Genomic DNA, 13,368 nt, shown 5'->3' on the forward strand with positions numbered 1-13,368 from the left:
ATCTCAATGACTTTGTCGGCCAGGTCTGCCAGTTTCTCTAGAGTCAGGTCAGTCTGTGAGACTAAAATAGCCTGTACTTGCTGGGGTAGGCGTCTCATCCACAACTGTCTCAGAATGCTCTCGTCTGTGAGGGCATTGTTCGAGAGGGAGCGGAGGTGCCGAAGAAACTGAGAGGGTTTTCTGTCGCCTAGTTCTTCCTCTCCGACAAGTTGGCGTACCCGTTGTTCTTCGGACATTGAAAGACGTCGGATTAATTCCTCCTTCAGTTTCAAGTACTTGGTACCGTCGGTTGGAGGAGCAGTGATAATATCATCCACCTCTCCAGCTAATTTCTGGTCTAGCTGCGAAATGATGTAATTGAACATCGTGGTATCGGATTTGATTCCAGAGAGCTCAAATTGAGCCTCTACTTGAGCAAACCAAACTTTAGGCTTGTTCGGCCAAAATGGAGGGAGCTTTACGGAGACTTTGCAAATTTCCGGTTTGTTTTGGCGTTCTAGCCGTTGCTGTAGAGCTGCCTTCTCGGCCTCCAAACGAAGAATGATATCTTGAGGAGTTTCAGCCATTGTTAGTAACTATTAGAAACCACAACCAAAGATCACAGACATGCAGTGCAGAAAAACAAAACCAAATAAACCTAAAATTAGTTTTTAAAAAATTTGGTGTGGCAACGCTGATACAAAAATATAGTTAGTAAGTAAGTATAAGTAGCTATAAGTTACACCAATAAACAATTTTTCAAAAAAGAGTAACACCTTTGGAAGAAAAAAAAATTAAGTTTTACAATTAGGTTTACCAAATTATGTTAAAAAAAATATATAATAATATCCAAAACCACTGGCAAACTTGCCTGTTAATATAGTTAGCAGGTAAGGCAAACAAAATGTAATATTTACAGCGAAACAGTGTAAAAACAAAATTTATGTTTGTGAAATATCCGAAAACCAAAACATAATATAAATCAGGCAAAAACCACGAAAACACACAACAAATTAAGGTAGAAAGCGTACCCTCACCGAAATGCGGCAAATAATGAGGAAAAATATGAGTATAACGTTAGAAAACAAAAGTTAGTTTCGAGCTATAACAACTCCGATAATAATTCGTTAAATAAGTAAAATATCAAAAAAAGCTTACCGAAATAATGTTGTTGTAACTTAAAACTGAATACTCACTGTAATTTCCTAAAAAAACATAATTAAAAGTGAAAACAAAAGTCGAAAAACACTTTGCACTTTTTCACGAGTGTTTGTTTACGTTTTCGAGTCTTTGACAGATGTCAGACGTCAGATAGGATGACAGACGTCAGATATGATGACAAACGTCAGATAGGATGACAGACGTCAGATAGGATGACAGACGTACCGATGCCGTCGATTGCCGAGGAGAAACTTTCAATAGACACCGAAAGATGGCGCGACCAGTCTGGAACTTCCTGAATGCTTCACAGATTTTTTTCCAAATTCTGCTGAGAATGACTGGATTGATGTGTTTCAGCTGGGAAAACGTAGAACTTTGCAGGAAATTAATTCTTGAGTCAAATGTCTTGGAAATTCCGGTGAAATGGTCCTGTTTGCGTCGGCGAAAATTGGCTTCGCCCGCACGTTTTACAGCTAACGCCGAGGCACGGAGTGTAGCGGGCAGGTGTAGTTCCTGTTCCCGAAGTCCGAATGGAAGCGTCGTGTAGCAATTGAGCCAGGAGTTAGGTATCACCAGTGCCGGAAAAGTAGGCTTGACTAACGAAGGCGGTCACCACTTTGGGGTGATAGGGCAAAAGAAAAGTCTTCTTTACACAATCACACCACTAATTTTATTAAACGTGTTCAGTATTCCGTGCAACAGTTCTAAATTGGTACATTACAATTCACAAAAGTCCACAAAAGTTGTTAACGTACTTGTTTCACTAATCACTTTCAAAATCTGTAACGACTGTCTATGTGTATCATTATTATTGTTGTGTAACGCCAAGCCAAGACGTGACGCCAAGCGTGGCGGTATTGCCAACATAATAATTGCAGATGGCCAACATTAAACAAATGATCTAGTGTTGCTATCTATAATTAATCTATACATTATAAAACTTAAACTACAGTTGCGACAGAGTCGCCACATGACCATTCATCGTCGCCGTTGACCATGTTTTTAGTTCATTGTTGTTCATGTTCATTACGCCAGAAGGATGTATATAAAACAAACTCAACAAATATTTTTTTTATACGCCTTTCTGGCTTGAAGCTCGCGATGTGATCTATGATTCGACAAGTTGATAAAAATTTGCTATATTGAATAGCATTACCACGGCAGTCCTCGACTGATAATTTAAACAGTTAGTACAGTATCAAAAATGATATCGATGGCTCCTTAATAATATCATGTTATTGCAGTTATCAAACTTCAAGTTACTAAATTCACCAGCTCAAGGATTGTTTCACCCTCCCCCGGGGCTTCGTAGCAATTTTTTCTCTTTGTTGTGGGGTTGGTTTTCTAGTGGCCCTTTTTTATAATCTCGACTTTCGAGCCACATTGACACAGGTGAAGCCGACTAGTTGAACTAGGTGAACGTGGATCGAAAATATCAAAAAGACGCGTAAGTTGGCTTAGTATTAATGAACAGATATCATAACGTCGAATATCATATTATTATTTAATCTCAACTGCTGCCTAGCAAGACAAGCATAATCACATGAGAAAAGTAAAAGGTGCTACGATCGAAAACGGTTTACACTTTATAGCCTTTCTTTTATTGCCCAGCTGTAACCTTAAAATAAACATTTTTAAAGTGTTTAACAATAAAAATTAACTATGTCATTTATAAAGATTTATGTTGATAAAAGTAAAAATAAGATTTGCCTACTTTATAGTATTAACAAAATAGGTTGTACATGGTTGTACGAAGCTTCTTGTTACTTTTATTCAGAGTTTTCAGCATTTTTCAATATTTTTTAATTATTCGAATAATATTCGAATTATTCGAAGACTTTTGTAAATTATTCGAATTATTCGAATAGTAAATTTGTCGAATAATGACATTCCCTAGGACCCCGCCTTATCAAAGCTATATATACGCCCGTGTGCCTAGCTATTCATAGTATGTTTTATTTTAAACTAGATGACGCCCGTAATTCCGTTGCGCCAAAATTCGTTTATCGCGTGGGATGTACGGATGTACGGTACATTTTTAAGGGATAAAACTCATAAAAGTATCCTATGTACTTTCCCGGGACTCAAAGTATCTCCACAATAGATTTCAGCAAAATCGGTCCAGCGTTTTGTTCGTGAAGAGGTAACAGACATATAAACAGACACATTCTTCCATAATGTTATATGGAATTTTGTATGTAATAAGTTCTATCTAATAAATATTGTAAAAAAAAAACGATTTTAAAAGGTGAGAATTAAATTTTTTTTTTTGTTGATACTATAATAATTATTAATAGACTCAAAATACTTCTGGTTCTATGCTATTACTATTAAAATTATTTTACTTAAGTACTATATTAAGTAGATAGATAGACTTATTTTTATATGGTAACTGGTGTAGGGTTCGGTATGTATATGAGGAACAAAATAAAGTAACATAACAAATAGGCAATAAGTAAGAAAAAGTTAGAAACGAATGAAAATGTGTTCCAATCTTCCATTATCTTCTTGGTACTCTCGTCTTCGCAACAATCCGCCTCCCACTTCGGCCAAATGAACTTTTTTCTGGCGTCCTTCGTAACAAAATCATTGATTTGGATCACCCACGTCGGAGTAGGCTTCGTATACTTCCTCAAATTCTTCAAAGCGAAGGTCACGACTACAGAAATAGCTGTCATCAATATAGAATTTCGGAGAAACATCAGAACCTTGGGGGAGCCGACTCCTCCTTTGGGAATGTTCTCGTTGATAATCTGCACGAACGTGAAGTTGCAGGCCAGACAAAAACACAGAAGGTATACACGAAGAGTATTCCTCACATCAATAAATAGAGCACCGACACCTAACACTGCGATAAGGATGGCAGGAGAGACGTTTATCGCAGCCAACAAAGCCGCCGTCCGTTCCACCGTAATGGAAAGGGTGAATTTGTCCTTAAGATTTTCAGGGTGCGTGTACGCGTATGCCACTATAGTCCAGCCTGTGCCGTACTCCGCTCCGAGCATCGTGATCGGCTTGGAGCTAGGGTAGGAAAGACTCACGTTGTTCTTAATGGTGTAGATCAAATTGCACGTTTGGATATCATAGGGCCAGTTGTCGAGAACCGAATTGCAGGTGACGATGTCTGTGACCCTGGGAACGCAAGCCACCAGCCCGGTGTGAAAGACCTGGCATCTCTGGAGCGGGGAGTAAAAAATGCCGTACTCGAAAGCCAGTTCGTTGTCCATCGCGATTTGCGGAGTCCAGATATGCATGGTTTTTATCAGGGTGTTGTCGATGCTGTCGTATTCCTCCGGCTTCCAGGTCAAGCAGTCGTCGTGCCAGGACACGAAGACCCAGCTGTGTACCAGAAACTCCTCCTCCTCGTTAAAGAATTGAAACGTTTTGAGTAGAAACCTTATGTTTACGGAGACGTTTTTCATTCTGGTAGGCTGCTTGGAGATCTTGTAGTTGGCGATCAGGTGCTTGTGCAGACTGGCCTCCTTGGAGATGTGAGGGGTGGAAGAATCCAGGACACATTCTGAACTCGAGAGACCGATAAAACTTAACAAGCATGCGAGTATGATCATGGCTGTCGAATGCCGATATTATACTGAGTCGTCTGTCGCAGCGAAACCTAATATGTCTACGCCCCCTAGATAATATTAACATCGCAAATAGAAATGAGCAATGAGTTCAAACGAGCTACCACATATACTACCATAAACCATTACTTATGGTCCAAACTCCAAACGACGAGTTACAAAAGTTTATACTTTTGCCTCATAGGTCTATTTAAAATAAAGTTTTGCTGTCACTAATTTCGTGGTTCACCATCATGTATATTGAGAGTGCATTTAAAATTGCCAGAATTACTTTTGTAATAATAGGATTCTATATCATTAAACTACATCCATTATCCACATACAAAAGTAAACTATTCCTGACAGGAAACTATATTTTATTCGTTAAAATTGATAGAGAATCGATTGCTAAGTGCAAAATGCTGTTCCATGCTGAACAATTATCAAATATTCTAGAATATTCTATACAAAAGCTGTCTGGGAGCGACTATTTATCGAATGGTAATCACGGCTGACGGACGGAAGTTTGGCGGAAATAGACGAATTTCCGGTACAGTTTTAACTCGACGAGGTAAACGAGGTTTAAATAAATTGTATAAACTAGTGCGCAGAAAGGTTTTACAGCATTTGGATGTAGGTTGCTGCTGTATGATGCCTATTGCCTACCACTATATTATGGCAAATTGGCAACATACAGTTAAGTAATATACAGCCGCAAACTATTTCTTAAGTTATAATAGTTTACATAATATTATATTATCTAAAACAGGGCTTCACAAACTGTGCGTCACGACGCCCCGGGGCGTCGCATGTCAACACAACTAAATCCAAATCCAACTCAAGACGAAGAAGAAGTTTTTATTTAAGAATTAAGAGGAGTCAACACCACCGTTTTTCCATACAAACGTTGTCCCCTGTTTCCTCCCTGCATAATGCCGGTAGAGTTATGATTTTTTTCCTGAATATCTATGGCCACTATAAGCATGTCCCTATGTTTTTTTTTTCATAATTTTATTATTAAAAAATATATGAACGTCCAAAAACCCAAAAAAATGGCCAGATTTTCCTCTGTGTTCAAACACCCAGAAAACAAATCTGGCTAAAATATACAAAAAAGTAAAACATAGGAACACAGCTCAAGCCTTGCTTTAATTCTTAATGAAAAAAGTACTTAAATCGGTTAAGTTTTGGAGAAGGAATCAGCGGACAACGAATCGAAGATTTTCTGTTCTTTTATTATAACTTTTGTCGTGTTGTCTCTATTGCGCTCTTCGGTGGGAGACTTGAGATTGGTGAGACAGCAATACATTTTCAAATACCTATTTTCAATTTCTCTCGCCCCTGGTGTATCCTCTTAAGAGGTAAAATCGACAGTGCAATACGAGAATACCGTACTCTATTTTGGCTTAATTTGTCGCGTCAGGCGATATCAGACGTATTCCCAGTGGTGCCATCTATAAATATATTCGTCCACCATTAATCAGACACCTCGGATTTATTTAAAATTAACTCACTTGATAGGATCGAAATACAAATTTACAGTTTTCTGCTATTAAAATATCTTTTGCAATTTCGTCATATAGGTACTAGAGGAATTTGGTCGTTGACCATTGCCCAATAACTACTTGTCTCCTGATAGAGGGTGTAAATGGGTATTCACACCTTATATTATAGACTTTGCTGTAAAAGTAGCAGCGCTGAAAGGGTAACCTTTTTTTACTTTTATTTGGGAAAATTCATGACGCTGGCGGCTGGCGCGCTTGCCCGTAAAAAATTGCAAAAAAAAGATCTTTCAGCGCTGCTACTTTCACAGTGAACTCTATACAAGGGACACATACTTACACACTTCCTTGCAAATGCTCGTACAACAACCCAAATCTCAAGGTGATGCCAAATACTTAAAATATTGTACTAGGTAACACAAAAAATATTATTATAGTAGTTCTACCTAAGGTCTAATAAAAATAAACTTGTATCAGTATTCTGAGTTTAAGAATAAGTGGGAGTCTATACGTGGGAGAGCCATGCTTCGGCACGAATGAGCCGGCTCGACCGGATAAATACCACGTTCTCACAGAAAACCGGCGTGAAACAGCGCTTACGCTGTGTTTCGCCGAGTGAGTGAGTTTACCGGAGGCCCAATCCCCTAACCCCTACCCTATTCCCTTCCCTACCCTCAACTATTCCCTTCCCTTCCCTACCCTCCCCTATTACCCTATTCCCTCTTAAAAGGTCGGCAACGCACTTGCAGCTCTTCTGATGCTGCGAGTGTCAATGGGCGATGGAAGTTGCTTTCCATCAAGTGACCCGTTTGCTCGTTTGCCCCCTTATTTCATAATTTAAAAAAAAAAGTAACAGAATGATCAGCTGCTAACCTTGTATAAAATTCTCATAAAGACTAAAATAAAGGCCAAATATCATAAAAGGTTGAATTGATCTTATTAGAACCTCCCGGCAACGCCTTACGTAATTTATTAGCAATCACATTGTAAATGAAAACTAATTTTACCTTCAGTCCATTACATTATATTAAATTCTATTTCTTTATTTGAGTTTATTATATTTTGTTTAAAAAGAAAAAAGTAGATGTAATATTATTATTATTTATAAGTACTTGCAACAGAGAGTTTTGTTTCATCATAAAAATATAAAAGTAATTCCTATTGGCTATCTAAACCAAAGTTACAATGGTTAAAAATAAAACGTCACGTCTTATTTAAAGGAACAATAAAAGCATAAGATATGATTGCTAAACTACAGTAGAACGTCAATTATCCGAACACCGATTAACCGAGAGCGGCCATCAACAAAAAAATGAGCAAAATGTGGTCCCCCAGCCAGTTTTTAAGTAAACTGTAATCTAAGTTTTTCTATAAAAGTAAAATAACTACAATAATATTTCAGCCGCTATTCGCTAATGAAAGAGATTCATAATTTGGGACGTAAGTGGATGAACTGGGTAACTCACAATTTGAGAGTGTTAATTTCTTGCATAAATTGAGGCTTTAAGACCGGAAAAATAATTTGAAATCAATAAAAAGTGGATTATATGTATAGTCACATTAGCTAAATGATGAAGGTCAATAAGGTAAGTTACAAGCCACTCATAATATTATCTTGAGACTTGGCTGGTAAGTGGTACGCGATTATGTAGCCGGGCCATAATGACGTCTTCAAATCAAGTATCAAGTTATTGCGATCGGGTTGTACAAGTTTTGTTCAAATTAGAACAAAAAATGAGTAATTGCTCGTATGTTGTAAAATGTTACTTATCCACTTCATCTCACGTCCTCTATGAAAACTCAGCTATGAAAGTAAAAGCAATTTCCCGCGCATTTGGCGCTATAAAATCAAAACTGTCCAAGCTTTAAATATTAGTTAATAGTCCATTAAATAACTTGTTAACGAAACTTTGTTATTTAATAAAGTTTTCCATCTTGAATGTTGTTTTATGAGAAGTTTGCTTGGTATAACCGGATTAAGCTTGATGTGATTCTTTCTGCGCAGGGAGTAGCTCGAAGCACAGAATAGATAATAGTACAAGTACTCGAAGTAAGTATAAAGATTTATACGTGGGAGAGCCATGCTTCGGCACGAATGGGCCGGCTCGACCGGAGAAATACCACGTTCTCACAGAAAACCGGCGTAAAACAGCGCTTGCGCTGTGTTTCGCCGAGTGAGTTTACCGGAGGCCCAATCCCCTACCCTATTCCCTTCCCTACCCTCCCCTATTCCCTTCCCCACCCTCCCCTATTCCCTTCCCTTCCCATCCCTGCCCTCCCCTATTACCCTATTCCCTCTTAAAAGGCCGGCAACGTACCTGCAGCTCTTCTGATGTTGCGAGTGTCCATGGGCGACGGAAGTTGCTTTCCATCAGGTGACCCGTTTGCTCGTTTGCCCCCTTATTTCATAAAATTAAAAAGAATTATTAATTATAATGGTGACATTCGTATGTTATTATTAGGTAAGTATACAGTGTGTAACAAAAATAAGTGATAATACTTTAGGGTGTGTACGTGTTCCTTGTAGAGAGTTCACTGTGAAAGTAGCAGTGCTGAAAGACGAAAAATTTTTTTCACTTTTGTATGGGCAAGGGCCCGAGCGTCACGAATTTCCTCATACAAAAGTGAAAAAAAATTTGGTCTTTCAGCGCTGCTACTTTCACAGTGAACTCTCTACAAGGAACAGGTACACACCCTAAAGTATTATCACTTATTTTTGTACACACTGTATACTACTAACGTATGTATTACCATATTACGTCACGACTACGTATGACGCCCGCAACCCTGTAGCTCTACCATGAGTTTAAAGCTATAGTATAATTTATCGATACTCGATACCGACTACGTAAATTTTTAGTATGGCGATTTTAGTTCCGCAAGTAACCGCTAGAGGCGCTGTAAAATTTGCCATACTAAAAATTTACGGTAGTCGGTATCGAGCATCGAAAAATACTATTCGTTAAACTCATGGTAGAGCTACAGTAGGCCTACTACGAAACTGTTTTGAGACTCAAACAATCGGACGAGAATGCCGCGTCCTGCTCTAACAACGTCATTTCACGTTTGTTAGAGTTGGACGCGGCATTCTCGTACGATTGTTTGAGTCTCAAAACGGTTTCGTGGTACGACCCCTGCTGCGCCAAAATTCATTTTTAGCAATAGCGCGGGAACCGTAAAATTTTCCGGGATAAAAAGTGTCCTATGTCCTTTTCCGGGACTCCAAGTATCCCCGTAACAAATTTTAGCAAAATTGTTTCAACGGTTTGAGCGCGAAGAGGTGACAGACAAACAGAGAGTTTTACAGACACACTTTCGCATTTATATTAGAATGAACTGTAATGTAATTATATAAGAATGTACTAGCTGTCTATTTAATATTTATACAATCTACTATAATATAACTATGTATTACTTAGTAGTGGAGTAAAACACAAAATATAATTCCAAGGGGTCCCTAATATTTTTTGACACATGCCCTAAGTCTCGTTACGCCACTGCCCACTGCTCAGCGTTTATAAACAGACGAACAAATAGCCTCCTCCTTTTTGGAGTAGGTTAAAAAGACAAAGCCATTTTTCAGTAGGGAATAAAAATTTCGGTCTAGAATAAAAGCTAAAACGCACTACAGTTTCCCGTGGATTAATAAAGAATTTTCAAAGCATGGAAAGGCCTTTGCCTAACCTGTACAAAAAGAATACTTCCGATATCGACCATCCAATATTCATTAAGTGGACGTGCAGCGGGCAAGCCGGTGGACTCCACTTAACACGTTCACTGCGTTACGGGTACTTTCGCGCCCCGTACGTTGACATCAGTCAGTGCGGTGCTGAAAAAGTAGTGTCTACTCGTTCTTGCGGGGATTGTATTTTTGAGGATTTTTGTTATATGAATGAGATGAATAGATATTTATGTTCCTGGCTTGAAATTGAATCAAGAATTGGTATAATAATCTACGGGGTTTCTTGAGCCCCGTTGCGACCAGCGAGTAAAAATTGTAATTAAGTGCGTCTACGGGGTCTATATCACCCCGTACATATTATTGCTTACCCCGTACGGGGTGATGAGCTCATTTGCGTAGGCGCGTCCTAAGAAGCAAAGTGTTTATCGACTATTTTTCAAAATGAAGCGTTCGCGGCGTATGTTGGAATTATCTCATGGTAAAAATAATGAAGAAGCCGATGAGCATGATGTATCAACATCTTCACGATTATCCCGACGACCACCATCATCACCATTATTCCGCAAGGTCCTTCAGCGAAACCTAAGTCCAAGATACGATGTGATCACCAGCCCTAGCACTGGTCAAACCTATCACCAATTGCAAAATGTTGTATTAAATTCAGGAAACCCTAAACAAGACGATTCATCAAGCAGTACGAAAACTTCCAAAATAAAAATATTGCAGGATATCGTCGTGAAGCCAGCTGATGTTCAACAGAATACACCCGAACCTATCGACTTTTCCTCCGTAAGTACAAGTAATATCCAATCTTTAAATGATATTTCTAAGAACCAGACGAAAAACATTTCACTGACTCCAAGCCAAGAAAGGCAATCGAAAACTTCAGATATTGGTTATTTATCTAAATCAAACGACACATTTTTGAAGCCATTAGACATGAGTATGAGTAACTGTGGATCTTTGAGTGATATATCTGTGAGTAATATGGTCTTACTTGATGAACCTTTAAGCGAACAACAAATCAATGATCTCTTAATTACACCAAGTCGAAAAAGACGCTCAAACGCTAGTGGATCAAAGTCTATAGAATTACTGCCAACATCAAAGTATGTAAATGAGCCACCAACTCAACCTAATTGTAACGATAATGGTATCAATGAGGATCAAAGTGTACATATGTCTGATGTCGAAGATTTCTCTGATAAAGATTATAGCCCTTCTTGCTCTTCGAACGATAATACCTCAGATTCTTCAAGTGAGTGTGACTCTGATGATATGGCAGCTAATGATGATGAAATAAAAGTAGATGGGAGTAAGTAGATGGGAAGATTTTTCGAGTGATAGCGAATGGATAGATATTCATGATAGCAAACCAAATATTGAGGACCCTGATATAAGTTGCCAACTGACTGTGCCTGAAAATGCTACTAATCCGATGGACTTTTACAAACTGTTCTTGACTGACGAAATTATTGACAAAATGGTCTTGGAAACTAACAACTATGCAAGAAGAATTTTGGATAGCTCGGAATTGAAAGTAAAATCTCGTTTGAAGGCTTGGACTCCAACTAACAGAGAAGAATTATGTAGATTTTTTGCCGTTTTGTTAATTATGGGTATGGTAAAAGTACCACATGTTAATGACTATTGGTCAAAAAAGAAAATTTACAGAAACGAACAAATCGTTTCAATAATGCCACGAGACCGATTTCTTTTACTTTTAAGATGTTGGCATTTTAGCCAAAACAATAATGATCAGACAGATAAGCTACACAAAATTCGAGATATATATGAAATGATTGTAAAGCAGTTACAAAAGTCCTTATACCGGGAAAAGTAATGGTTATAGATGAGTCGATGATTCCTTGGCGAGGACGACTTAAATTTCGTCAATATATAAAAAACAAGGGCCACAAATACGGCGTTAAGTTGTATAAACTGTGCACGCCAGAGGGATACACACATAATGTGGTTATTTATACAGGAAAAAGCGACAATGGACGTGAACTCAAGCATGGACAAAAAACAGTAGAAAGACTAATTGTTGATTTAGAAAATAAGGGAAGAATCTTAATTACAGATAATTTCTACAATTCGGTTGAACTTGCTGAAGAGTTGATAAAGAAAAAAACGTTTATTTGTGGCACTTTAAGATCGAATAGGAAGGGAACTCCAAAAGAGGTTGTAAATAAAAAGCTAAAGAAAGGTCAAATTATTGGAAAAATGAATAGGATGGGAGTGAGAGTGATCAAATGGATGGATAAACGCCCAGTGTTAATGATAAGTACATGCAATAACCACAACAAGGATTTAAAGGTAATTCACAGAAAAAGAAGAGGTGTCATGCAAGAAATAAAAAAACCAGAATGTGTTCTCACTTATAACAAAAACAAGAAAGGAATAGATTTTAGTGACCAGATGTCCGCTTATTATTCTACTTTAAAACGTGGATTGAAGTGGTTTCGTAAAGTAGTTATGGAGTTGATATTTGGAACTGCTATAACCAATGCTTGGATTGTTTACAATATTGTGAAAAACACAAAAATTTCCAAAAAAGGTTTTGTTGAACACATCATTGATTCTTTCACAAATTTGATCAACGTTAAATCTGATGATTTGGAGCCTTCTGAATCTAAACATAAATTTGAAATTGGTGAAAAGAAAAAAAAATGTTCAGGTTGTTATGAGGAGCTAAGAAAATCTATGAGCAGTCGGGAAGCAGATAACAAAGTAAAGAAAGTTAAAACACTTTATCGTCAGTGTAATAAAGCATATTGTTTGCAGTGTTATAATATGAAACATTAGAATTCAGTAAAGTTTTTTTCTATACTATTGGTTATTCGCATTAACGAAGTGTTAAGTAATTCTAAGATAATTTATTTTTTATATAAAAATATGTTTGTTTGGAATGTTCCCTAAAGTCATTCTTATAATTATTATGAATAAATAAATACGAGTATCATCTATTTAAAATATCGATAGTTTTAATTTTTTTACTCCCATCACTAACATTTTATCGATAAAAATGTATTCTGTGCGTTAAGGGGTTTTTGGAATCCCGTATTTTTTGTTTTTAATTGCGTTACGGGGATAGAAGCACCCCGCACTTTATTTTTCATTATATATATTTTTGTTTTTATTGTACCTACGTGCGGAGTAAGGAGAGTGTAGTTCAGTTAATACTCTTTGAAATGGTATAAGAAAAACAATGATAATACTATTTTTGACAATTTTAGAGGGGTTTAAATGAAGTCGGGTGTACGGGGCACTTTTGCACCCGTAACGCATAATAATTAATTTCATAAAGGGGCGTGCTCATCCCCGTAACGCACTTAAATTTAGGTTAAGGATTTGGGTCTACGCAGTTAACGTGTTAACAGTTTAGGGTGCGTGCACATTGCGACCACAGTGGCCTTAAGGTGTGAGCACTCTGAGACGGGCCGTGCCGGGGCTCATCGCAAAAATCCGCCTCTATACA

General features: G+C 37.7%; 1 protein-coding gene across 1 annotated transcript; it reads right to left on the bottom strand.

Moving 5' to 3' along the window:
• Positions 1-3,521: 3,521 nt before the first annotated feature.
• Positions 3,522-4,709, bottom strand: LOC121736754 (acetylcholine receptor subunit beta-like). Its single transcript, XM_042128139.1, has one exon. It carries the CDS (start codon positions 4,707-4,709, stop codon positions 3,522-3,524), a length of 1,188 nt encoding a protein of 395 aa, XP_041984073.1.
• Positions 4,710-13,368: the final 8,659 nt, after the last annotated feature.

This window comes from Aricia agestis, chromosome 19, assembly GCF_905147365.1.
Source record: "Aricia agestis chromosome 19, ilAriAges1.1, whole genome shotgun sequence".
NCBI classification, from domain to species: Eukaryota; Metazoa; Arthropoda; class Insecta; order Lepidoptera; family Lycaenidae; genus Aricia; species Aricia agestis.